The sequence below is a fragment of the Copadichromis virginalis genome, linkage group LG7, assembly GCF_057382275.1.
Source record: "Copadichromis virginalis isolate Kocher_CV1m ecotype Utaka linkage group LG7, C_Virginalis_male_GT1.1, whole genome shotgun sequence".
NCBI classification, from domain to species: domain Eukaryota; kingdom Metazoa; phylum Chordata; class Actinopteri; order Cichliformes; family Cichlidae; genus Copadichromis; species Copadichromis virginalis.
Genome location: NC_140624.1, coordinates 53874520 through 53900870, shown reverse-complemented (window position 1 = coordinate 53900870; position 26351 = coordinate 53874520). Strand labels below are relative to the sequence as shown.

The following is a 26351-nucleotide window of genomic DNA, read 5'->3' as shown; positions in this document are numbered from 1 at the left end:
GAGTATGATCAAGGTTTAAAAGAGTATAATTAAGGCTTAGCTCCTCTCACTGGGCCGGTCGACAGGTCAGTAAATAACTTCAGTAGGGGTTTGCAGGGCTGCTTCTAACACGGAGTTAAATGTAAGGTACTATTATGTAGTCACACAGAGTCAATCAGTGAATGCTCCAACAGGAGATGGTGTAGTATTACTTTCTTGAGACTTTCAATATGTTTGGATTTCATTTAATAGTATCTATGCAGAATGAAAATAACATTCTTTATAAAGCCTGTTTTACAATTATGGACCTGTTGCTCTTACAAAGACCCTATGCATACATTCTTTGCACTGTTGTCTACAAGCAAGTTGCAGTGTCAGAAATATGTGGAACAAATGGTCTGTGGACTCTTTTTCCATGTGCTGTTGTTGGTTCATCAGTCAGAAGAGAAGGTAAGTTATAACATACAAAGAGCTAAAGTGGCACAGGTTGTTTGAAACAATGCAAACTACCCTTTGCATTATCTGCGCTTTTCATGCTGTGGTGAACTCCGCTGATGCTCCCTTTCCTTTTGAGGCCCGTTTTTAACCAGTCAGCATTCAGGTTGTGTCATCCCTGTCAGGCTCTGTGGCTTTTTGGGGGGACTACACGCAACCACATCTGCTTAGGTTGCATTCCATAATTCTTCACTCCGCATAGCCAAATACAAACAACCCAACACAACCATGGTACCATGTGTCCACCTTTGCACACCAAATCTAGCTTTATATTAATCTTAAGATCATTCTTGTTGCTTTAATCATAGCATAGTTTTGAAACCTGAAACCATAAAATAGTGTTGGCCAAAAGAGCTCTCCACAGAACAACCGTCATACATAACACATCGCACAAACACAACTCTTTTTTTTAATGTTTGATACACAGTCTTCTTCCAACATTTATGCAGATTTTAAATGTGGCTCAATCAAGAATCTATTAATGAGTATGGATATCCTCCATCTATCCATATCCATAGGTCAACATCCATTGACTAGAATCCAATATGGAATGATGGATAAGCACACTGATTGATGCCTAGCCATCTATTGATGATACACATTCAATTCGATTCAGTTTTATAGTAAAGGGTAAATGGACTGGTTCTTATATAGAGCTTTTCTACTCTTCTGAGCACTCAAAGCGCTTTACACAGCTTGTACTTTCACCCATTCGCATAAGCACATTTTCTTAGTGCTTTCTAACTAACATTCACACTCCGATGGATGCATTGGAGAGCAATTTGGGGTTAAGTATCTTGCCCAAGGATATTTGGCACGCAGACTAGGAATCGAACCACCAACCTTTCGATAGGTGATGACCTGCTCTACCGCCTGAGCTACAGCCACTCCAAACCGCAACAAAAGTTGCTTCAAGGTGCTTTATACTGTAAGGTAAAGACCCTACAATGATATAGAGAAAACTCCAACAATCAGATGACCCCCTGTGAGCAAGCACTTGGAGACAGTGGGAAAGAAAAACTCGGTTTTAACAGGAAGAAACCTCTGTCGCGACAGGTTGGGGTGAGGTGTTGGAGACAATAATTTATATCTTAAATTATTAATCAAAAGCCAGAATATATTAGGTTGTACTCCTATCATGTGTTGCCACTTACAAACTATTCTAACCTCATTGTGTCGTCCATTTTACATTCAGTGTTATTTTTCTGCTCATGATACAGCATGACCCATTTCCATTACTGTCTCGGGAATCCACTGAAAGAATATTGCTTCTCTCGTTGTCGAAGGGCAAACTCATTTGGCACTATAATTGAAATTGTCACTTCACTCCATCACATTTAAGTTATTTTTCTTCTCAGAGGAAAGAACGAGGGAAGACAAAAAAGCAAGGAAGAGTCTTCTCACTATTCCCCAAAGAGACATTTCCCTCCACATTGAGCATAAACAGATTTGCAGGCTTATGTAGAGAGTGCAAAGTCATGCCCACAGAGAGTGCTGCCAGCACCCGTTGCTGTCTGCCTCCCTACAGACTACAGCTAAATCCTCACACTAATCTCCAATTAAAATGGCGATAATAGGTGTTTGCCCAACTCAGTGCTCACCACTGCACCCCAGCTCCATCCTCCCTTCTTCCAACCTCACATCAAATCTGTCACAGGGACACACACACACACACACACACACACACACACATCTACAAAACCCCCATCAGACTCTTTCCAAAGTGCCCAAAGGATTGACCTAGATTGAGGCCACTTTAAGAACTAATTTCTGCAAACACAAAGGAGGATTAGTGGAGATTAAGATGACAAGGTCTGAGGATTGAGTGGTAGCTGGCATAGGCCAATTATAATTACTGTTCGAACAAAAAGTGGACTGTGGCTAATCCATAGAGGGCTCGTGTTTGGATCTGCTCTGCTCCAAAATTGTTATTTAGCTCATAATTTTGCCAGCGACTGTACCTTAAAAGCTCCACATGGACCACAGCACCGCTGTCCATGTCTCTCCCAACTGCCGAAATCTTCTAAAAACAGCACAGGCTCATTATTCATAAAGGCGCAGCGATTAAATCCTGTGAAAGGATTCGAGATGAGTTGTATTCAGAGTGTGACATTTTCTGCAAGGTTATGCTAACTAAATCTTGCTCCTTTCAGCCTTATGGTTCTGTTTGCCGTCGTGCATTGTTGTGGCCACGCTTCCAGACTATAAACAGGTTGCTGGCAAAGAGCAGCTTACCCTGCTTAAGCCAGTAATTTTTCCTAACATATTCCATATGTTGATCTACTTTGCTGAAATACACATTCTGCTCGGCCAATGTGATTAAGCCCGATCACACATATATTGTCAAATACATCCAGTGTGCACGTTTAAAAGTGGGATTTAAAAAAAAATTGTGATGAAAATGGGACACTTAGTCCTCTAAAGATCAATCCAGTGCTTTAAGTTTATGTTGTTGCCATTGATCTGCTCTGAAAAGATGGCTTTTTCATGTTGGTCCTTTTCTGCCCGTCTTTATCTCCTTTGCTTAGACTAAATGAAGCAAAATGCTGGAGAGGGAAACATGTTTAAGGAGCCGACCCAAAGTAAAGTTTGATGTGGCCACTAAAGCTGTCAGTAAAGCCGTGTGATAAAGCTCCTCCGAAATGCCAGACGCTTTTCATCGTTTCTGACGCAGAGCTTTGGGTGTTTCGAAAAGTTTTCACTGCACATTGGGGCATTGGGGACTGGGTGTGTGAGCGACTGCGGCCAGCAGAGTGTGTCTGTGGGTGTTTGGAAGTGTGCTCGGGCGCATGTGTGGCTTGCAGTGTTTATGTTCATGTGTGCATGTGTGGTCCGGTGCAGAACAAAAGCGGACACTCATCGGCGGGGTTGGCGTGCGCAGAGCACATTCGGAACGGGAAAGAGAGGCAGGCTTTCATCTTCTCGCATGCTTGTTGATACCCCAATGGGGACCACATGCCCGAGTCAAGCGAGGAATCCTTTTGTGCGATTAAGACTAAAAGTTTAGGTGTCCCCCACTGTTGGGGCCCTGAGATAAAGCTTCATAGCCTCATCAGGGAAGCCAGTGGAAGCCAATGAAATCCCTCTAAGGCTCAGATAACAACCTGCCATGATGGAAGCCAAGCAACGGATAAAACAGTCAAAATCCTAACCAGCTGTCAGACGTCCTGCATTACTCTGCTAATTACAAACTCTGTGGGTTTCCAGATCCCCCCCCCTGCGACCACCTCCAACACCCTCGGCTGTCCCAGCCTCACCTCTGCTCCATCTGTAAGCGTGGCATTTAATTAAGGAGACTTTCCTAATTAATGAGAAATACTTCAAACCTGCAGTCTGACTTCAAGTGCTTATAAAAATGCCTGAGAAATTGCAGCTCTGCACACCGCTCACACTCATTCATTAGCTGCGGCTAAGCTACCTTACATCAGCAAACATTCATTTATCAAGCTCATTGTGAGCAAACCTCAGTAAACACTGTTTTCTTTTCCTTCAGCTATGTTTTCTTTTCATTGTTGTCTTGATATATATGTATTTTTCCCTCTTAGTCAGGTTGTTTTGGTTTGCAGATTAAGGTCTTAGCCCGGAGTTGTTTGTACCGACATGTCTGTCAGAGTAAAAGCAGCGCTGACCTTTATCTGACAGGTAGTTTCAAAGGATCAGGGAAAGTCTGTCCCCAGAGAACGGTGGGTAATAATGAGTTCACATCATGTCCGTCCTTGAAGATTGCAGAATTCCAGTCGTTTGGTTAATCAGGAAAGCTAGAGGTGCACTGTTTTAAGTCCCTGAGAGTAAACAGTTTTGAGCTACTTTTCAATTTTATGCAAAACTTACTTCACTTTAATTGCAGAGGTAAACAGAAAATTCAAAATATTCTTAAAAGTGAAACGAGGGATTTGCACCATTTTGGATTGAGGGGCCTAAATTAAAGAGTTAATTAATTTTACCTCTAAACATGCCATTGTACCCTAACCTCTTAACCCAAACCTAACCATATATTACCTTTAGGGGTGCAACGATATTCGTATCGATATTGAACCGTTCGATACAGTGCTTTCGGTTCGGTACGCATATGTATCGAACAATACAACATTTGTAATTTATTTTATCAATTTTCCTTCTGACGATGCTGTCTGTGTTGAGCGCTCAGTGAATCTGTGTTCGACTACTCCGCCTAGGCTGCACTGTCCAGCGCAGATCCACTGAGCGCTCAACACAGACAGCATAGTCAGAAGGAAGAGCGCAGGGCAAGCTAGCGAGACAGAAGTTAAGCTCTCCTTGCAACAGGCAAATTGAACCTCATTCAGATCTGGCGTTTGGAATTATTTTGGTTTTCATGTGACGTATGACCCTGAAGGTAAGCGAGTCATGGACTAAAGTAAAACAGTATGTTGGATGTGCCATGCAATGCTCAATTACATGGGTGGGAACTAGTGTGTTAGCGCAGTTAGCTCGTTAACGTGTTGGCCGTCTAGCCCCCATGCACAAGCCTGACGTCCCGGGGCTAGAGATTTTTTCAGTCGGGCTACCAAAATCTATCTCTTCCCTGCCCGTCGGGCTATTGTAGGAAAAATATATGTCAATGCTTTTGCATTCTTTCAGAAATGTAGCTGGGTAATTATGTCATTGGCATCGGTGAGCCACTGTCAATATGTGACATATTGAAGTCGCGTTTGAATTTGCGCTTGTTTTTTTGCTTTCACTTTGCAATCGTGCGAACTGTGTATAGAGAGCGACAGCACTGATCTGTGAGTGATGATAATTTGTGCACCAATTCCTCTGACATCGTCTTATTAATCGTTAGCTTACTATGCAAACATGACAAGTGAAATCTCCCGCAGCAAGCTTAAACATGTGAGAGGTTGATCGCGCAGAGAATCGCTGAGCTTATGTGAGTGCGTGTGTAAAAGCATTTCAGTTCTGCTGAGCCAAATAAGACAGGTCAGGGTGAAGAAGTGACAGCCAAAGAAAAGCTTACCACAAAACGGAGAAGTTATGACAAATCAGACTATAAGGCAAAAAGAAAGTGCAGCTTTATGGTTTCATGGACAAAATAATTTCTGTGGCTGCAATATGACGAGCTAAATAACCAGGGCTGCACATAAGTGGTCCGCAGGTGCGCATTCGCTGTCAAAATAAAAAAACACGCACAAGGGTTAGGGTTAAATTTAAAAACTGTACTTTTGAGTTAAAATATATATTTATAATTTTAATAAATGACAAATTAAAAGTGCATGAACATTTTTTTGTATCGAAAAAATATCGAACCGTGACACCAAAGTATCGAACCGAACCGAACCGTGAATTTTGTGTATCGTTGCACCCCTAATTACCTTATACTCAATCTTCATACTAAAATGTAATCAATTATGTCATGGGGTGTTGCTTTTGTCCCTAAAAGAGGATGCAAGTGATTTATTTAAAGTATGACGTTCACTCACCAGCTACTTTGCAACATACATCTTGCTGGTACCAGGTGGACAGATTCAGCAAGGTCTTGAAATAATTCCTTGTGATAGCATCATGCAATAGTTTTAAGGCCACAGTATACCACAGTAGTCACTTTGCATGCCAGTAATGTCAACACAGTAACATTCATTCATGCTTGGCGTTAACTAGCCACTGCAATATTCTCCTGAACAGTAGGTGTTGCAAGTTAAAACATTCCTCCACATCATCTCCCTCTGTATAATCTGTGAATCTCTGTGCTGATGTGCCATTGAAACTGTGTTAAAAACTGACATGGTTGAAAGATGCACGACCGGCACAAATGGCATCTTGCGACAGTGGATGTGACGTTCATTTGGTGTAACTTTGTCTAATGGTGCCATTCGCCTGGCACCACACAGCCTTGTTGTAAGCTGACAGGAGTGGCACCTGTGGGTCTTCTGCTACTGAAGAGCATTCAGAGATGGTATTCTGCATACTTTTGTAGTAAAGAGTGGTTAATTGAGTTACTGTAGCTTTCCTGTCACTACACTAAACAGTTCCTGAAACACTCAGATGAACCCTTCCTGCACCAACAACCATGCCACATTCAAAGTCTGCTTTCAAAGTAGCTTTTTTTAGCTTGTCCCTGTATTGACAGTGATACTGGAGGTACAGACAGGAACTGTAGGAAAGGATAGAGACATACAGCAAAGGTCAAGCTAGTGGTTTTGTGACATGTGCTCTTTACCATTAAGCCATGAAGCGCCCCCATAACTGATTATTCTGAATGATTTCTGCAGCTATACATCTTGTCAGATTGATATAGGTCAACAGTGACATGCCACCATACTTGTTCCTAATGTTGTCTGTTTGAAAAGGGCAGCTGACGAGGAGTGGAAGATGCAAACAGGGCACATTTAGACCCCACCGCCCCTGTTCCCTCCCTTAATTAGAAGGCAAGAGTTAATTGATTGTTTTGGCTTCTCATTCACGTCACAAGGGAATAATGTTTACAGACTTCAGCCTGAGCTATGCTACTTTAAAGTTAAGCGCTTTTACCCCATCAACCCACCTAAACCACCAGGCCCTTCTTCAACTACTCCCCCCCACCCCTTCCTTTCCCAACCTCAAACCACACCCGAGTGAAAATCCATATAACAGCAGAAATTGCAGGGCAAATGCCTTTGAGCCACACTGATTAAAAGACCCACCAACCCCATTTCAAAGACGACATAAACAATGTTAGGAGCACGCTGCCTGCAGTAACTCACCCCACTGTTATTACATCTTATGAAGTAGTTCGGCATTTCATCTTTCTGTGGTTTTCAGCACTGAGATAAGCCTGAGAAAGCTGAGGTAAGCTAAGTGGCCTTAAAAGCATCCCTGAGCGGTTAATAAGTATGTACTAATGACTCCCAAACACATCTTATCAACATAAAAAGGCCTGATAAAGCGCCAGCATAACCAGAGGGTGAAGTGGTGTTTTGATTCGTAGGCTCGTAAATCTGCAGCTGTCAGAAAAAAAGGAGTGTAGGTATTCATGACACTTGCAACATGCAGTTATTGAGCTGTGGTAGAAACACAGTCTTATCTACGGCCTCACCTAAGTACAACTTCATCTCCTGATTGTGTCCTTTTCAAAACCATTAAACCATAACTAAAAAGCCTTGTGTTTTCACCATCTACGCCATCTAAATTGCTTCTGTCTCACAGCTTTGAAGCAGCGTGAAGTGTTTAAAATCCAGCAGAGGAGAATTTAAGAAGGGTCACGGGTGCTTCTGTCAAGAGGTATGGTGTCTCAGTGACAATTCAGATAAGATTCCCGTAGATTGGTTGCTCAGTTGTTCTCAAGCTCCTATGGGAGATGCAAGTGAGTGTGTCATTACACATGATACATGTGCTCTGTCCCAGAAGGCATTTTCTCCCATACACAGTCATTGGAACAGCAGCAGCTGTGCAATGATGAATCTTGTGTAGCATCACAAACCACTCGATCCAATAACATTTGGAAAGTCTAGAAAAGGTGATTTTATTTCATCACGTGCAGGAATGTTAGCTGGTGGAAGTCTTGGACTGGAAAATGATATTGTACGGAGGATAGGTCCTGTTAAGACCGTGCCAAATATTGATTAGGTGGTGTGTCCACACTAAAAAACCCTAGCAACTCCTGAATCAAAATGTATATGTGCCATTTAGGGGATCCAAAAGGACTGCTTAGCATTGTCGTGTCACAGAACAGAAGGTTTGGCCTTTCCCTCCACAGTTCAAAGATGTGCATGTTAAGTTAATAAGTGATTCTAATAGGCTGTAGGTGTGGATGGGTGAGCGTGCGGTCGTTGTTCTCTCTGTGCTGGCCCTTTCATGTCCAGCCTTTTGCACTCAAATAAGCTCCGGCAACTGACACCTCATGACCCCGAAATTGGATAAGCGGTTAAAAAAATGGATGAATGGATCCCCTGACCTTTCCCTTTGCAGCACCACGAGGTTGACATTTATGTTATTGAGTGTATGCCCCCTCCAGGTGAATTCTTATTTTTTGTCCAGTGATTTATGGTCAAATGACTGGAAATATTAAACCTGCTATATGTTAACATTGTCATTCAACGTACCAGCCGTAACAATTTGTCTAAAGACTCGGTGTAAGTTATGTGCATTTTCACTAAGCAGCCAACAGTAGGGATTTAAAACCACTGAAAGTCATATGAATGTGTAGGCAAAACTATAAACCAGGCATAACCATAAACCTGATTAATAATTGTGTGTATTGTGTATAAATCAGTGTATAAATGGGGCATCCTTCAAGTCAGGTATCGGAACTAATTGTTGATTCTGAAATGGCTACAGGCGCAAATGTGGTGGGCGAGTGGCTGTCTGTGTCAGTTTTTACACGAAGAGACACTATAGGAAGGTGGGGCTCACTGTCTCTATCAATGGTTCCATCCTCAACCAGTTTGGGACGAGTTTCTGCAGATGCAGCCATCAGAGTGTAAGTGCGACTACTAGTCAAGGTGCACACTTATGTGAAGAACATGCTTTGAGTCCTCATATATATAAGTGACAATCCATTAACCATTTCTGGGGCTAAGACAATGGATGGATGAATGGATGAATGGATGTGCTGCGCTGTGCTGTGTTGTGCTGTGCTAAGATAAGATAAGCTAGCTGGTAGTCAGTAACTGAACTTAGCAAAAAGATAGAAAACAAGATGAAAATGCTAGCCTGCCTCTGTCCATAAAATAAAATAAAATAAAATAAAAACACAGACAGCACCTCTGAAGCCCACTAATTAACACATTTAATAGTAACCTAGTTCTAAAGTCTTCCAAAATCAAACAAAACCAGGAGCAGGAAAGCTCTTGCTGAACACTACTTTATTGAACAAGTCATTAACAACAACTTCTTCTTCCTGTGAGTCATGGTGCTCACCTCACGTGTTTATCGACAGGCACAACAACAACAGGCACCTTCCCTTCTTTTTTTATGAAGCAAAACTTTAACAAACTAAGTTTGCTGTCTAAATTTGCACTTGGACTGAGAGGTGAACAAAACCAAGGTCAGTCATGCATTAGTAGCTCTCTTGTGTTCTTTTAATTAAAGCACTTTTCTTAATGTCCTCATCTCCCTTCAGGTGATGTAAAGCAGTAAATTAGCTTGTGGCTGCAAAGCACCATAATCAGCAGGATGTCTTTCCAGGGATACCCACAAAATTTGAAGGACAGGGTCAGTAGGATTATCCTTGGGGGAGGCTACATTAATGACACAAGCAAGAGACAAAAGCACAGGGCAAAGATAAATAAAAGAATAAGAAACAGAGTCATTGTGGATCAGGAGAGACTTCCTCAGACTTATTTTCTGCCCATCCATTTTCATTCAGCTTTCTCACAACAATGCAAGAGCCGTGCTGTGGAGGATAAATAAAACGAACAAAGGTGTTTTAAATGAACTGGAATAAACTCGTTTAAAAAAAAAGAAAGAAGCAAAAACAAACATGTAATGGAAATTTAAATTGGTAGAGACAAACAGCAATAAGCCAAAACCATAGAACATCTCTGCAGACATTCCTGTCTGCAGTTAAAAGGAAGCCTTGATAAAGGTTAGAGGAAGGTTTTGAAAGTCTTCTGTGACCTGAGCCTTTCATGGCCTTTTCTTTAGCAGTTTATCATTTTTCTTTTTTTCCTGCCCGTTATGTTATCTCCTGAGTCTGCTTTGTGGTCTAGATAAGCAGCATATGCTGAAGGGCTTTTGAAAGTAAATTAAACTTCACTGAAGGACACAGAAAACAACAAGGTTCAAAAGAAATACCAAAACATTTCAATGTCACCATTGCATTTTCAAGCAATCTAGAAAATGTAATATAATATTTCAAAGGGAAACCTGGTGTACTTGTGCTATGAAGTTATTTTAGAGAGTACTTTGAAAACTTTTTAAATTTTTAAGTGAAAGATTAACTTTATCATGTGGATTTTTTTTCTGCTATAAGCTTCATTTTGGGACATGTGACAGTGGCACACTGGCCCCTGACACAGTACCCTTGCCTGAGGCAGATTGGTTTTCAGCTGCCTGCCTGAATGCTGATGTAACTCATAGGTCAGAGCGAGCACAGCCCAGTGGAAGGCTCTCTCATTTCGAAAACATTCCTGGCATGATCACAGTGTCTGTCTGGGGTGGTTTGAACCAGCTCCACCCTGAATGGCATGAAAATTTCGTGGTTGGGCAAAACCAAAGAAGCTTCCAGCTTTGTGTCCATGTACCTGAACCTCTGCACAGCTGTCTCCAAAAGTTGATTCTGTTCATCTGGACGTAGCGTTTTGTGGGAGAAACGTTTCGTCACTCATCCAAGTGACTTCTTCAGTCTCAGCTGACTGCAGGTTTCCCCAATCTTATAAACAGTACATTTGCATAATGGCTGAAACCAGCCCACTGAAGGAACAATGGGCTGGGAGGTCAGTTCCTTAATCTTAATTATGCAAATTCTCATGACCATTGATCAGCAACCACTGACTAAAACCCACTGATCAATGGCCATGAGTACCATTCACAGAGAGTTGGGCAATGGCTGCAATCACAGCATTGTAAGATGGCGAAAGATGTACCCTTAGGCCCCCTCCTCGATTCATTGATGGTCTTTCCCTTTTCACATAAATGACCTCCTTGACTCCGCGCTCAAACCAGCATTCCTCCATGTCCAAGATGTGCACATCCTCATCCTTGAAAGAGTATCCACTGGCCTGTAGGTGTAAATAGACTGCAGAGTCCTGGCCTGATGAGGTGGCTCTTCTGTGTTGTTCCATCCGCTTCGCCAGAGGTTGTTTGGTTTCCCCGATGTATAAATCCTGGCAATCCTCCTGGCACTTGACAGCAAACACTACGTTACTCTGTTTGTGTCAGGGGACCCGATCCTTGGGGGGGCTTTGATCAGTGGATTTTGGTCAGTGGTGTTGATCAATGGTCATGAGAATTTGCATAATTAAGATTAAGGAACTGACCTCCCAGCCCATTGCTCCTTCAGTGGGCTGGTTTCAGTCATTATGCAAATGTACTGTGGGCTTGACCAGTGAAATGACATGATAATGTGTGTAAAATTGCACACAAAGTTCTGGTAGCACAGAGTGTCCTGTAGTTATAAAATCAAACAAATATTAGGGTTTCGTTAATTTACAGAAAACGTCCTCTTTTTTAGTATGCTTCCTCTGTGCTAATAATAAATTTTAGATCAATTTATTGCTTTCATGTAGTATAGAAATCCTTCCTATTTTCCAAAGCCATCCACTGGGCTAATTGAGTCTTTGCCGGGTCGATACTGGCCCCCTAGGCCTCATGTCTGACACTGCCGCTTTGTGGCATGTCATCCTGATATTGAATTTATGGCTTTAGGTTGAAGAGAATATGCACATTTAACTCTCAGAAGCCTTCCCCCTACTGTGAGCATAGTACTAATCTGATATTGTATGCTGTAATTTCTTTGTACCATGGAGCTTTATTGTTTCCAAAGGCAATTAAAAACATCATTTGCCAAATGTTCGCCCTCATTCTGGGGCCATCTCACATACACAGTGCCAATGCTGGAAGTACTCATCAGTGCATCACATGTGTACTCGTAAACAACTGTAAAAAGTCACCGACATAAAATGCACTCTGACTCATGCTTGAGTAGCAGTAAAGTTAAAAACTACAGTGCCCATCAGTTTTGAGAAATGGAAGAATCTACAAATAAAATGAAACTAAATATCTGTATATGTATTTGTATTTTCTATAGGAACCAAAGATCTTGGAGTTCAGTACCCCAGACAAACCAGCACTGAGACTTATGCACTGTTTGTTTTGGCCTTCTAATGCAAGATGAATAAAATATAATGATACCATATAGCCACGTAATTATATTTAATTGTTCAGGAACATTTTTGTGCCCCATCTCAAAATTTGTATAAATAAATCAATAAGACCTTTGATACTTTTTCATTCATCTTTCATTCATGTTCCAGATCATCTGCTGACATTTACAAAACACAGAGTGGTGGTAAAGACACAACAAATGTGCAGTTTTTATATTTTACTGGAAAAACATCTGAAATGTTTTTGTCTGTGTGCGCGTGTGCGTGTGTGCACATTACTGAGTCAAGCCTAATGCCTGCGTTGCCAGGCGACTGTGACATGTAGGTACATTGTTTTTATCACACTCGGCCACACATACAGACTGCCCACACAAAATCCTAGACTTTTAGTCTGTTCAAGCCAAGTTCTGCATAAGCTTACAGCACCCAAAGGATTCACAGTGTTAAAGGGTCGAGCCACCCTCGGTATGGTCTGGGAGGCGCAGGGAGGTGGGGGTAAGGCCGACATCCTGGCGGACAGGAAGCCCAACTTCCTGTCTTGATTAATGAAGGGACTGTTGAGGCACAGAGGGGCCTCCCACACACAAAGCCCTCGCATTTAACCTTCAGTGTCAGCTTGATGTTGTTTTTTTCCCCCGGATCTCAGAGTGCTTGAGAAAAACATTCTTGTAAGAAAAGTGAAAATGGTGCCGGTACGATTTTTCACAGCTTTTTTTGTTTTTTCACAACATCTCAGCACATGCTGACACAGTCAGAAAAAACACTTGTTTATTTCTCAAGCCACCATCCCCTCCCCTCCAGCGTGTTTTTGCTTGCATGAGGGTCGGGGATCCAGTAGAACTGGTGTTTCTCAACCACATGTCACCGGTCAGGAGTTGTGTCAGGGCGAAGAATGTAAACAGAGTCAGCAGAGCTGGAGCTGGAGGAACTCAGCCGGTGGCGGTGCGCTCTGCGGTCGCGGGCTGATGGGATGTTAAAACTTGTTACTTGTTAAAACCTGGGGACGTCCTAAAGCAGCAAGGACTTCACTACTAGCGTGCTGCTTTGCAATGCATTTCATTGGAAGATAGAGGAGGGGGAGGGGGTGTAAAAAGTGAGAGGGGGAGTCAGGGCTGGGGAGGTGCTTTTTAAGATTTCATGATGTCTTCCAGCCCCCACAGTTGGCAGGGGAAAAAAAAGGTTGCTGTTGCCAAGGTGACTTGACAGAGAAAGGGAAAGTATCTGGCTGTTCTTGTGCAGGAAGCTCAGAAGCCAGGGGCACAGATAAGATGATTTCAGTCCCTCCTCCACAGAACAAAAGCCGTACGCATGATATACTGCCTTAAATACCTCAGGACGCTCTGGCTGCTGCGTTCACCCCAAAGCTGCCGAAATATGTGAAACATGCAGCAGTGCAGAAAGTCTCCTATGCTGTGCTGAAGCTGCCTTGCGCCCTTTAAAATACACACCACCACCACCACCGCGTTAAAACAAGCCAATGGACAAATGGTTTTTGGCACTGAGAAGAAAGACACAACACTTTACAGTCAAGAGGAAAAAACTCTCATGTTTATTTAGCCATGAATTTCACATTGTGAAAAAAATCACATGTACAAAATAATGCCATAAAAATAGAAATTAAAACTCTTACATGACGAAAGGAACCGATGCACACCGACGGTGGCTTAATTTACATCAACACATGAAAGCAAGATACTGCATCCGATTCTGAGCCGGCTGGATTTCCAGATAAAACAAGAGGATAAAGGAGGGCAAAGAGCTGAAATGGGAAATGCCACTCAGCAATTAGGTGCAAATTGAAGGGGCATTCATTACTCTCTTGTTGCCAGGGAAACTTGTGTTCTACAGGGAAAGAAGTACTCCCGTCTGATTGGCGGGGCCGGAGGCTCCGTGTTCCGTGGTTGGATGAGGTCAAACTTATGGAGCCACAATGGTTTGTCCTGAAATTGACAATAAAAGGGAACTTTTGGGTGGCTTGGGGCGCTGAAGCAGAATTTACTGGGCTGTTAATCCCCTGTTGATTTAATTTGAGTGCACATAGAAGTTTTAAAAAAATTACATACATATTCCACCAAAACATTACCTCTTACATTGAAATTCAATGATACCATTAATATTCAAATGTAAAACGCCAATGTTCAGGTCACACAGACAGACACACAGATGAAAAACGCTGATTAATGTTGCCAAGTGTTTCATGAAAGTGTTTAATGACACATGTTTTGGTCTTCGGATACCTCTTTTTTTTTTTCTTCTTTTTTTTAATGTGTATGAATGACACTATGGTGAAAAGCACTGTGGTGTCTGCCCTTAACAATGCACAGCTTACTGGAGTTCTTAACCTAATGATTACAAAGACTCACGAGAAGCCAAGTTAGCACATGTGACAGTCGTCCAGCTGTCACAATCTTAGCCATGTCAGGGTTACTCTCCCTTGTTGGTACTGGGTCATATACTGCACCGATCTGCCAGCCTTTTCTGTTTTATGGTTCATCTAACCCACTTCATTTGGGCTCCTATTTAGGCTGATTTAAGGCAAGTTTGGACCCAGATTAGAGCTTAAAGAGAATTAAAACAACATTTCTTTCAAAGCCGTTCAGTCTTCTATAGTGTAAGGGACTCTATAGTCTTGCTAATGACTGCTTTACATTATCCGTAGTGTGAGTCATTCTGCCTCTTGCATCCATGAAACCCTGGGAGAGGTTTCTCTTAAAAGAACCAAGTACCTCACGCAAAAAACTGGACTGTCCAAAATACAGCCGCCCGCCCCAACTGCGATGAAATTAAAACACAACAACCGGCCATGCACAACATAACCCAAACATACATTCACATAATGAACACAGGCAGAGAAGAAAATAAATACGATTAAAACATCTTAACATAACAAGAGTATTCATTGCCATATAAATTAAGACTACATTGCAGCAAGTTTAAGAAGAAACTGATAACTTCTCAGTTTGCGTTTAAGGTGACGAGAGTCCATGCCAGTTTTTTTGTTATCTTTTGTTTGTTTTCTTAGCGAATCACCACAAACATGCTCAAAAAAGGGTTCAGCTACGACTCAGGCGAGCGAGCCGCTGCGTTTGTCAGAAGCAAAGCCAGTCTTTTACAGCATGAAGTGTTACGGCGTTCCTTCCGAGCCTGCCGAAATCCGCCCAGCCCTGTGTACAGTGGGTTGGTTCAGCGAGCGTCACATGCAAACATGTAAGGTCATGACCTCAAGGCACCTTCACCCCATCCCACTCCTTGGCCATGCACAGATCTACCCCTCCAACCTCTTCCAACTCAGCTTGCGTTGGCCATCAAAACCTCACAAACCAGGCAGTGCCCTGTCACTGCCTGGTTTGTTTCTGTGTCACAGCTGTTAGACGCACAAGCTTGAAACGACGCAAAAGAAGATACAAACGGAAGAGCTTATTAGAGGACTGAGGGGGTGTTTGCTCCTTCATTCTGCCTTTTATAAATCATCTATGTTCAGTCAAACTTTAACCTATCCTCGTGTTCCACCTCCAGCAATCTAAACAGGGCATCTGTCATGCTATACATTTTTTTCTTCTTTTTCTCTTAATATTTAAAAACAACAATAAAGTCCTAACAAGCATTTCATGACTGAACGGGGGGAAAGAAATGCAGGTAGTGTGATATGTTTTCAGCACGCCAGTGGCAGCATGAAAGCACAAGTGTAAAATGCCCCACGCAGAGTGGGAGTTTGTGCCAAGCAGCAGTTTGTTTGGTTTGTTTGCGTGAACTTCTTTTTACTGTACGCCTCAGCTTCCATCTCACAAAACGAGAGATGGCATCGTTCTAGTGAAAGCGTCCATCTGTCCATGCCTCTGATTTTTTTTCTTCTTTCTTTTTTTGCCTCTTTGCAACATCAAAATGAATGCGGGCGTCTGTACATCACTGCTCAGTGTCTCTTTTGGAGAAAAAGAATGTGTGCTTCTTCACAGTTGGGAGACCAGTAGATGATGCAAAACAGGGAAATCTAAGGGAGAGAGAAAAGAAAGACTCATTAGGCAGGCTAATAAGGTGAAAATGCCTGAAAGCAAACAGTGCTAAACAGTTTAAAGGTGACCTTTTAATTAATCAAAACAGTACAGAAGATGGATTAGGAATAAAAGATTTTTTTTCTGTCTAAAGAGTCAGGGTGCACAAAATAAAACCAAACTCCTGCCTAGTGGACTGTATCCCTGCTGTTGAGTCAGCTTTTTGGAGACGTGTATTTGTCTTTACATGAGCAGTATTGGATTGTGTTTAATTCACTTAATAATCATGACAGACATGAGTGATGCACATGATCTAAACAACAATTTAGGAGTATGAACAGTCCACAGGTTGTGTTTTACTGCAGAATCAGTGAATCTAATTCAAACTCAGTGAATGTATTGCTGGGAACCACAGTGAGAGAAGTGTAGTGTTTGGTGTCATTTGGGTGAGCGTGCCTCACATGTTGGTTACAAGTTTCCTTCTGTTAGCAGTATATTCAGTTTAATTAAATTCCATTTTGTTTATACATTGCGCCAAACCACAACAATAGTCATCTCGAGGTGCTATATACTGTAAGGTAAAGACACTACAATAATACAGAGAAAACCACAACAGTCAGACAACCCTCTATGAGCAAGCACTTGGCAACAGTGGGAAGGAAAAACTCCCCCTTTTAACAGGAAGAAACTAATAATAATAACTCGTGACTAAATGCAAAGTAGTGCATAAACACATAGAGAGTGAAAAGAGATGAGTGAAGTGCATATGAGTATATGTCTGTGTTACACTCTCCCCGTATGAGTAGTGCTGTTGTGTACCTTCAGATCCAGAAACCTATTTAAGTACTGGATTTCTGTTCAAAATTATTAGTAGTCTGAAAACTGGAGTCCTGAGTTTTGTTTTAGTCCAGAGATTAACACAGATTTGCTAGAGTATTTAAAGCAGTGGATACTGTGTGATCTCCATTTGTTTACTTTTATGTCAATAGTTTGTTGTTTGAAGCCTGATTACTCTGACATGTTCTAAAAGATGGGATTATTAGCTTAGCTTAGCTTATCTTAGTTTAGCTTAGCAGCTAACTGTGGAAAATTGAGAAAAAGCTAGCGTGGCTTCATCTGACGCTAACAAAAGCCATCAACCATTATATTCGCTTCACCCATACAAAGACTGAGGCCTAAAATGATTCTGTTATGCCTCACATTAGGCATTTTGGTGGTAATTCTTCAACCATTTTCCCCTGCTAACAGCTTTCTGAGAAAATAAAAAAGGAGAACTCAAAGAGGAGTTAGGAATTTTCCCCTTGGAGAAAAAGACTGCAAACTTCGTTTTTTCCCCTCACAGCTACAATCTCCTCCTGTGAGGTCTAACATCCTTCATTCTCCTTTTATTCCTAAACAGTCAGCCTTCTTTTCCATTCCTCCACATTTCATCTTTTCACCGCGTTCATTGAGTAGACTGTCAGTTGCCATGACAGGCAGACACAGAAAAAAAACAAATTCTCTATTAAATTAGTGGCAGGATTATTCACTTCACTGAGCATTTTATTGCGCTGGCTTACAGATAGTTCAGGCCTTCAGTCTCTCTTTCAGAGACAAGTCACACACAAAAAAAGAAACAATGCAAAATATTTCATCCAGTAAAGAAGAGGAACATCACAGCCTTATAGCAGTGATGCCACTCCGAGCAGTTTCCTGGGATTATCAAGTGGGACACCGTTTGTGTGTGTCAGTACTTTGCATTCATACCTGCTAGCCATTTCAGAAAAAAATAGAGAAAAATGAAAGACTGTCTGCAAGGCTATGTGTGCGTGGGCATCGGAGTAGGTTGCAGTGATTGTCTGATGTGATGTGATCATGACCCTCCAGCCTGCAGTGCGCAGAAAGATCAGGTTTGCCAGCTCACTACCCATGCTCCACATACGTCCAGCCTATTTACCATCAGAGCCGGAGACCATAGTTAAAAATAAGACCAGGAAGGCACAGACGGAACCGGAAGAGACCGTAAATTTTCAGAGCGAGGCCACTACTATGAAGGATGGTGTGTGTTTGAGTGGGCTGAGGGGTAGGTCTCACGCCGTCTAGCTTTACAACGCCTCCTCATGTCCCTCGCTGCCACTTCTCGCAGTCGCCTCATCTTGTAGCTGATGATGAATGGTTTCCGACACTGCGTGAGTCGCCGGCCACCTCCCTCTCACCCAGTGTAAAGACCATAACCTCATCAAAGGAAGGCAACTGAGAGTGGATTATCCGCGCTGGGGTGTTGCAGCCTGCTGGTGTGGAGCTTGTCTAATTGGCAGACCCCTTTTTCCCTCTTAGAGAGATTTCCCCCACAGGAGCAATAAAAGTATCCTATTCTCTTTCAATTACCCTCTCTGTCCTTCGGCCCATCCCCGCAGCTGCATAACTCACTTAACTAAAGCACACAAGCCCTATCAATCCCCCACTGGTCTGCCCTCCACTCCACTTATCATGCCAGTATAACTCTTATTGTGAAAATCTAAAAGCCTAACAGAGTGAAAAGTTGCATCATGTTACAGGCCTGAATTCTTTTTAACTTTAAAATCATGATACTTCAAACTCTAAATGCAATTCACATAGACATACATCTATACGGGGGTAAAACATTAATAATGCAATTCAATACTGAGTGTTTATACTACCAAAAACTGTCAAACCCTTCAAAGGTTGCGTCAAAGAATCGCTCTAGTGTAGCACTGTCAGATTTGTGATAGAGGGTTCTTAAAAAAGGATCAAATTGTATGATTTCCCTTGGGAAAACCCGACTCTTGGACTACCCTAGATCAAACACGAATGCTAACAGAGCTGTCAAAGAGTCAGGTGTCTTATAGCAGTGGCTAACATAGCCTCGAGGTGCTAGTCTCAAACAGAAGGGAAGTGTACTGCTGAGGTGGGTTTTTTTTTTTTTTCGTATTTCTAGTTAAATTTCCAGTTACTTCAGGCAATTTATTGGATTTTTTTACAGCTCCAACTGAAACAAAAAAAACCTGCTTCATACAACTGTTCTCATATATCGCATAATACCAGTACTCCACAAGGCACGTAAAATCAAAGGCATCAGGAGCACGATCTTACCTAATGGAAAGGGTGCATGTAGAGGGTTCTGAACTCAAGCAGGTAGATGTTTCCAGGTGCTGACAAAAGCAGTAGGAATGAGTGAGTATGGCACTGTAGTTATGCTGTTCCATGCATCCAGTGTGGGGTCATAGCAGTCCAGAGTTTTACACCTCTGTGTGCCAAAGTACCCACCCACCACATAGAGTTTGTTCCCTGATGCCACAGCCTGGCAGCTCATCCTCTTGGCAGTCACATCACCCACTTTTGTCCACTGGTAGCTCTCGCTGCTGAACTTGTATGCTGAGCATGCTGAGAACTCTGTGTCTCCGCCCATGACGAAGATCTGGTTTCCCAGGACAGCGGCGGCTGTGTAGCGCCATGGCTGAGGGCAGGATGCAGGCACGGTCCATCGGTTCTCCTGCGGATCGTAGCACTGCACCTTGGGCAGCTTGTCGTGGGTGACGCTGGTTCCTCCGAAAGCAAAGAGTTTGAGTTTGACGCTAACTACTGCTGCGTTGCTCACACCCTCTCTCAGAGGAGCTACCATTGTCCACTTGTTTGCCACGGGGTCAAACTGCTCCACCTGTTTGAGAGACACTGATGGAGAAGCTGGAAGGCAGCCTGTCGCTGCGGTGTGACCACCTACGACGTAGAGACAGTGTTTCAGCTCTGCAGACCCGTGGCCGAACCTGGCAATCAGCATGGGTGCCGCCTTTGACCATTCCTCGTGGACAGTGTCATAGACCCAAACATCTTTGGACACGCCATTTTCTGAGCCTCTGCCACCAGTGATGTACACCTTACATCCAATTGCACAGGCACTAAACTCCTTCCGTGGACTGGGGATGTCAGCCTTTGGGATGATCTCTTTGGCTTTCTGGTCCACAAGGTACAACTTGTCACACATGAAAGTCTGGCCACCCAGAAGAAACAGGGCATGGCTGGTTTTTCTGGGTCGAGCACATGGGCTGTTAACAACGCCATCGTTCTGCAGGATTTTCAGCTTACAGCGAATAGCTTCATCCACCAGCTCCTTGCTCTTGGCCTGGGAGTTAATTAGCTCTTCGGTAGAGACGTTCTCCATTAAAAAGATGGCAGGCAATAGCGCAAGGCGAACCGTTCTCAGGAGCTCCGGGAGATGGCAGTGCCTCCTTTCCAAGTCGTAGTTGATCCAGTTAAGAGCAGCTTCGTAAACCAGTCTCTCGTCTTCTGTCTCTAGCTCCTCATGTGATAAAAGCTGCACCACCATATCTTTGGGCAGTTGGAGGAAGTCCTCCGTCTTGCAAATAGCAGGAAAGTTGCTGAGGCACATGCCCCAGGAGAGCTCTGACAGCTTGGTACACTGATGGGCATCTGACAACAGAAGCATGCCAAGGCAGTTGGATGGGTGAAGGTTTCTCTCTAAGAATTCTGCGCAGGCATCCCGGATGTCCTGAAATTCCAACATGTCCCCAGCCTCCAACAACGACTCTGCATTCTCCTCATTGATGACCACCCGTGATGAATAAGCGTAATCCAGCAGGAGCTCCAAAACCTCCGGGTGGATCGAATCATGAAAGTCAACCTCACTGGCCTGACTTTCCCTCAGGCCACCGCTGAACATGGCCTCAAAGTAGCGACTGCAGGCAGCCAGCACTGCGCGGTGGCAGGGAAAGGAGCGGCTGCCAGCATGGAGCAAGACGTCGGTGAAAAGCCTTTGCTGCCGCAGCGAGTTGAGGTGCATAAGGACGCTGTCGGCATAGGAGGACTTGTGAAAAAGGTAGATGTTCATGGAGCCGGTGCTGGCTCGCGATTTTCGGTTCTCATGGACGCACACGGACATTTTCATTGAATCCTAAAATGAAAGAGATAAAGAAAAATCTCTCATCAATGCACTGCACATTTGAAGCCCACTACACATAATTATTATTCACCAATTCAACATTTCCCACAACGTGTATCTTCCGTCTTCAAATAGTCTGTAATATGGTGTATCTTAACCTTTTAGACACATCCACTAAAATTTAAAGCTAGATGCAATTTATGTTGAAAAATGGGGCATGTAGTAGCTATTAATCAGGAGCTTTACAGTGCAAACAAACTGTTTGTCCTGTACAATTAGTCATAAAAATGTAGGTTTAGTGAAGTGAATACAGTGGATGCACTATGTGGTGATGTTGATGCTGATATATTACATTGTTGGGCACTGATATCCACAATGAGATAAAAAAACAAAAACGTAAAATGTATTTTTGGAGGAGGAATCTCAATCATTCCCAAGAGATCAAGATATTCAGAAAGAGATCAAGTGATTACAAATTACAAAACAGCATAAATCTGAGGGTTCTGAAGGTCGAGTAGATAACAATTGTGTTCTTGCAGAGACTGCAAGGCCTTGCAGCTCTGAGCAATGCTAATCCTCCTCTTTCAGAGATGCCACGATTAACAATGAAGTTTCCCTTTGCAGAGGATTCTTCATGAAAAGGGAAAAAGAAAGAGACAGTGGGGCTCTTTTAAGCCTCTGAGAAATGCACTCTCCTTCCAGAAAATCACAGCTCCCATCTTCACTGTCTTCGCCCTGTGCTCGCTCACAGCTCGCTTTTATTCCAACCAATTTCTAGACATGTCTAGTGCCTTCTGCACTCTATTTACAGAGGGACCAAGTCTCTGTCTGACCCAGTAAATCCACAGCTGACAGACATTTTAAGTTGTCAGCCTGCCCCTAAGTCTATCGGTCTTGATAGAATTTGATAGAAGGCTGGTTAATCCTAGTAGTAAGGGTAGGTTTTAGTACAAAAACAGGACTGGGCTTGTTTCTAATGGTTTTGCAATTTCATTCTTGACTGCAAATAGCTCCACAACCTGACAGCTGCTGTAAATTATAATGATTAAAAAGTTCTGATGGCTCAATAAGAAAAAAAAAAAACATCAATAAAATGCTTCAGAAGAAGGAACAGACTTCCATTTATATGCTAGGTATAAAACAGATGTGTGTGTATATATATATATATATATATATATATATATATATATATATATATATATATATATATATATATACACACACTTTTCTGCATTTCAAAGGCTCTCCTGAAGTGAAATCTATTGTAGCTGAAAGGGGTCAAGCTCTGTCAGCAAGCAAATGTTTTACAAACCTACAGGTTTGTAAAACACCTCCCTCAAGGTGGTGTCGGAGAGGCGGATGCTGTCCAAGATAAAGACAATGTTGGATAACACCTCCCACCCACTCCATGACATGTTGGTCAGTCACAGGAGCTCGTTCAGTGAGAGACTGAGATTACCGAAAAGCACCACTGAACGACACAGGAAATCATTCCTGCCTGTGGCCATCTCCCTGTACAACGCATCCACTTAACACACTGTTTGCTGCTACAACTACACATGTTTCTTTTCCAACTATTTATTTATGAGTGACTTATGTATGTATGTATGTATATATATGTATATATTGTACTATTCTTAGTTAGCGTATTGTCTGTCTTGTCTTAATGTTGGTTTAAAATGGAGCACTGTAACAAAAAATAATTTCCCCCAGGGATCAATAAAGTATTCTGATTCTGATTCTGATTCTGAGGTGGCAAGCATTTGATGTTCGAATGATAGGATTTTCACTTCAAGAGTGAAAGAGTTCAAAAGTTCCTTGCTGTCATAAATGACTCCTCTTCAAAAAACAGAAAGCTACAGAGAGCTAAGGACAGTTTCCATTTTCGCTAAGTTGCATCATCTGTTCCAAAATCCTCAGAATGCAGTCTCATGAATAGGAAATCAAGCCCAATCCCTGCAGGTATAAATGCAAGTCCAGTGGGGATTTCTGGTGAGCAGTGGCACTCATACCTTGGGCTTAATATCTCAATGCATACTGAATGAACAGCTATGAATTTTGATTTTATTTTTTTGGCATTCAGGGTGCTCAGAGGATGAATCCTAATGATTCTGGGCTTTGTCCCTTTGAACATGTTCGCACAGGGATGTCAGCGCACAGCTCAAAGGACAGCCATTCCACGTCTTTGTATAAAGAGGAAGAATCTTATTTATCACAAGTTAATGAAACCCAAAACCAACCGCCACCGGTTGAACAGGATTTACTGCATTCCTGCAGTGACAAAACTGGCAACCTGTCAACTCCTGGCCTCTGGCTCATCTGTAAGGAGAACATCCTCACCTAATCTCCTTGCACACGTCACATGCTACACACACACACGGACACATTGCAGCTCAGGGTTTCTAACTGGAGGTTGTAAGTGACTCGATTTAAATATGTGATCCTTATAAGTCAGGCGCTAAAATGAAGAGGTTTCACACTTGTTAATCATTGGCATATTAATAAATAGAACCATTGGTACTCTCAGGCACTGGAGCTGGCAGATAAACACTTCAGTTAGTCCAATAATTTAGCTTCATACTAGGTAGCAAAATGATTACAAGCTAATTATAGTCTACCAGTAAATGATAGACACTTAGCTGAGCTGCTAACCGTCTCTGTTCTTTTGCCAAACAAATCATTTAGTGGCAATAAAATAGCAAAGCATAACACAGCTTTTCCATTTAATCTCACTGCAATGCACTCATTCCTCCAAACAACACTGGTGGCCAGCACAATTACCAAAGGTGATCTGTTTGCACAATCTTCATTTTCCCTGTTGTCAAACGAAAGTGCTCACTCACGCCCGCATACTGGGGAGTGCGGGAAAGGTGAACAATGAAAAGATCAGTAAACCACATGCCTCAACTATTTGCATATTAAAGGGTAAAGCCTGGATTACCAGCTCAAGCAGCTGGTCCCGAAACCCGTCTGTGACATATACAAGCACGGCTAGATTCAAAATAGAAATAAATAAAACAAAACAAAAAAAGTTTTATACAAATCTTAGACAATGCAACGAGAAAGAATAATTGAAGACTGCACTTACGCTTAAAAGTGTTGGATTTGCTTCCTGATTATAAGCTTAAACTTAGACTAACCTCTGAAACATAAGCACGTTTCTCTTGTTTTGATCTTAAGCACTGATTACAGAGGAAATTAGATAACTCGTATCACTGTTTAAATTTGCTTAATCTCATCATCCACAGGGCACAGGCACAGGGCGCATTCAAACATCACGAGTGTGACAAGTCTGTAAAAATTCCTGACAGCTGTCTGGAAATTGTAAATTACATGGAAGTTACAAAAGGAAAACTATTTCAAAGCTAGGATTAAACTGACAAACCCTTTTCGGCTATGAACTAATGCAGGCTGTCTTACTCCTGCTCTAAATGAGAACAAACTCCTGGACACATCTTCACATCTGCAGACGCAATCATTTTCCATGAGAATATAGGAAAATATAATCAATTTCAAAGTAAAAATAATAATAATAATAAGCAAATGACAACATTTACATAACATGTTGGGAAACATGCACTTCCCTCTTTGGTGACTCAAGTTTTTCATACCATAATTTATCTGATTATCTGATGTTTCTGACTCTTTTTTCTTTGCGCAACATTCTTCCTCCTACTTATTCATAGCTTCATGACAAAGCAAAGTAGCAAAGATTTTTAGGTTAATGAAACTTTATTAACATAACCTACAAAGAGGTTCAACCTCAAGTAGTTTAAGTCCCCGCCCTGCCTCCATTCAAACCAAATTGGTGAGAAAATTCCTGAAGGTTTTGTACTGTTGGTCAGAAAGAACAAAAGACATTGCTGTGAGTACTGAGAAGTTCTGCTGTGCCATTAATATTTCTATTTCTTTTACAAAGTGGTCATTTTTATAGTTTATTTTTAAGGACAGTGGAGAGAAAGACTCACAGTTGCAAAGGTGGTGCCCAATTTACCGCAAATGTGCAGATAATGCAGCCTAATTTCAAACACAAACCCTTTGATGACCATTACAATATGTGACAGCTTGTGGTATAATAAAGCAAATATCTCTGTTGCACAAGTTAATACAAACAACTAGACTAAAATAATAATTTGTGACAGCTTATCAGCATTGAGGTTTCCACGCTGCTCTGGAGGACTTCCTTCTATTATAATACCACAGTCAGTACACCAAAGGGTCCAGACAGGAAGAAATGCCAGCAGTGCCAGGATGTGTGGTTGGCTCAGTGGCTGAGAGAGGGAGAGATGTCTTCCTCATCCCACCCCTCACAGAAATCAGATCCACACACCGAGCACACAGCCCAGAAAGCCCACACTACACGCCTCACTCAGAAAGCACACAGTTAAAGGACATGCACATGCAGCCACTGGACTCGAGCCAGGGCCTGGCTGACTACAGCCTGTTTAAAAATCATTGCCAGGTGTTCACAGTCAACCATGGACTCAGGAAGAGGGATGGGAGGGGAGTCACTTCAAAAGTAAACACCGGAGCTTATGTGGACCTCGTTCTGTACATCTGCCACTCGGTGAGTGGGGGCGGTAATTGAAGCAAGATGCAAAACAAGAGGAAAGAGCAATGAGCTATAGATGTGTTCGCCTGCTTCTTCAGTGTTGAAGATCGAAATGTACGATCTCAAGTCTAAATGCACAAACAAACGCCGTACAATTGAAAAAAACAAACAAAAAAACCTAATTAAATAAATTAAAATCATGGCTTTGTAACGTCGAGAAGAGCGTGTCACACCTGACGTCGCATTTTAAACAAGCAAAACATCCCCAGCATGCACGAATGTGCAAGGAAACAGCTGAGGACATGAACGCAGACGACCGAGGGGAGATCAGCTATCGATAAATCAATAAATCAATAAAATGAACCTGAACGTGATCAGCGAATGTAAACATTGTTGCGCTTCCTAATGCTCCATCCTGGAGCAGAAGGGGGATGCATTCGTAGTTACTATGTAACAATCGAGCCACACGCTTTAACATGATGCAGTGAGGTGGTTTAGCATTATTAGTATCATCATTATTATAATCAGTATTATTATTATGCTTTGTTTTGTTTTACCTCTTTGGGTGAAAGCAGGAGTTCAATTGTGCCCGGAGTTTCCCTCGAACATGCCACTTCTACAAGAGCCACGATGCAAGCCTTACGCTCGGGGAGTGCAACTCCGTGGGATTTATATCCGAA

General features: G+C 42.4%; 1 protein-coding gene across 1 annotated transcript; it reads right to left on the bottom strand.

Moving 5' to 3' along the window:
* Positions 1–13759: 13759 nt before the first annotated feature.
* On the bottom strand, positions 13760–26351 carry enc1 (ectodermal-neural cortex 1). Its single transcript, XM_085464193.1, has 3 exons — positions 26229–26351; positions 19316–21131; positions 13760–16221 (listed from the first exon to the last, which is right to left on the bottom strand). The coding sequence occupies exon 2, from the start codon at positions 21123–21125 to the stop codon at positions 19350–19352; it is 1776 nt and encodes a 591-aa protein (XP_085320319.1). The 5' UTR covers positions 21126–21131; positions 26229–26351; the 3' UTR covers positions 13760–16221; positions 19316–19349.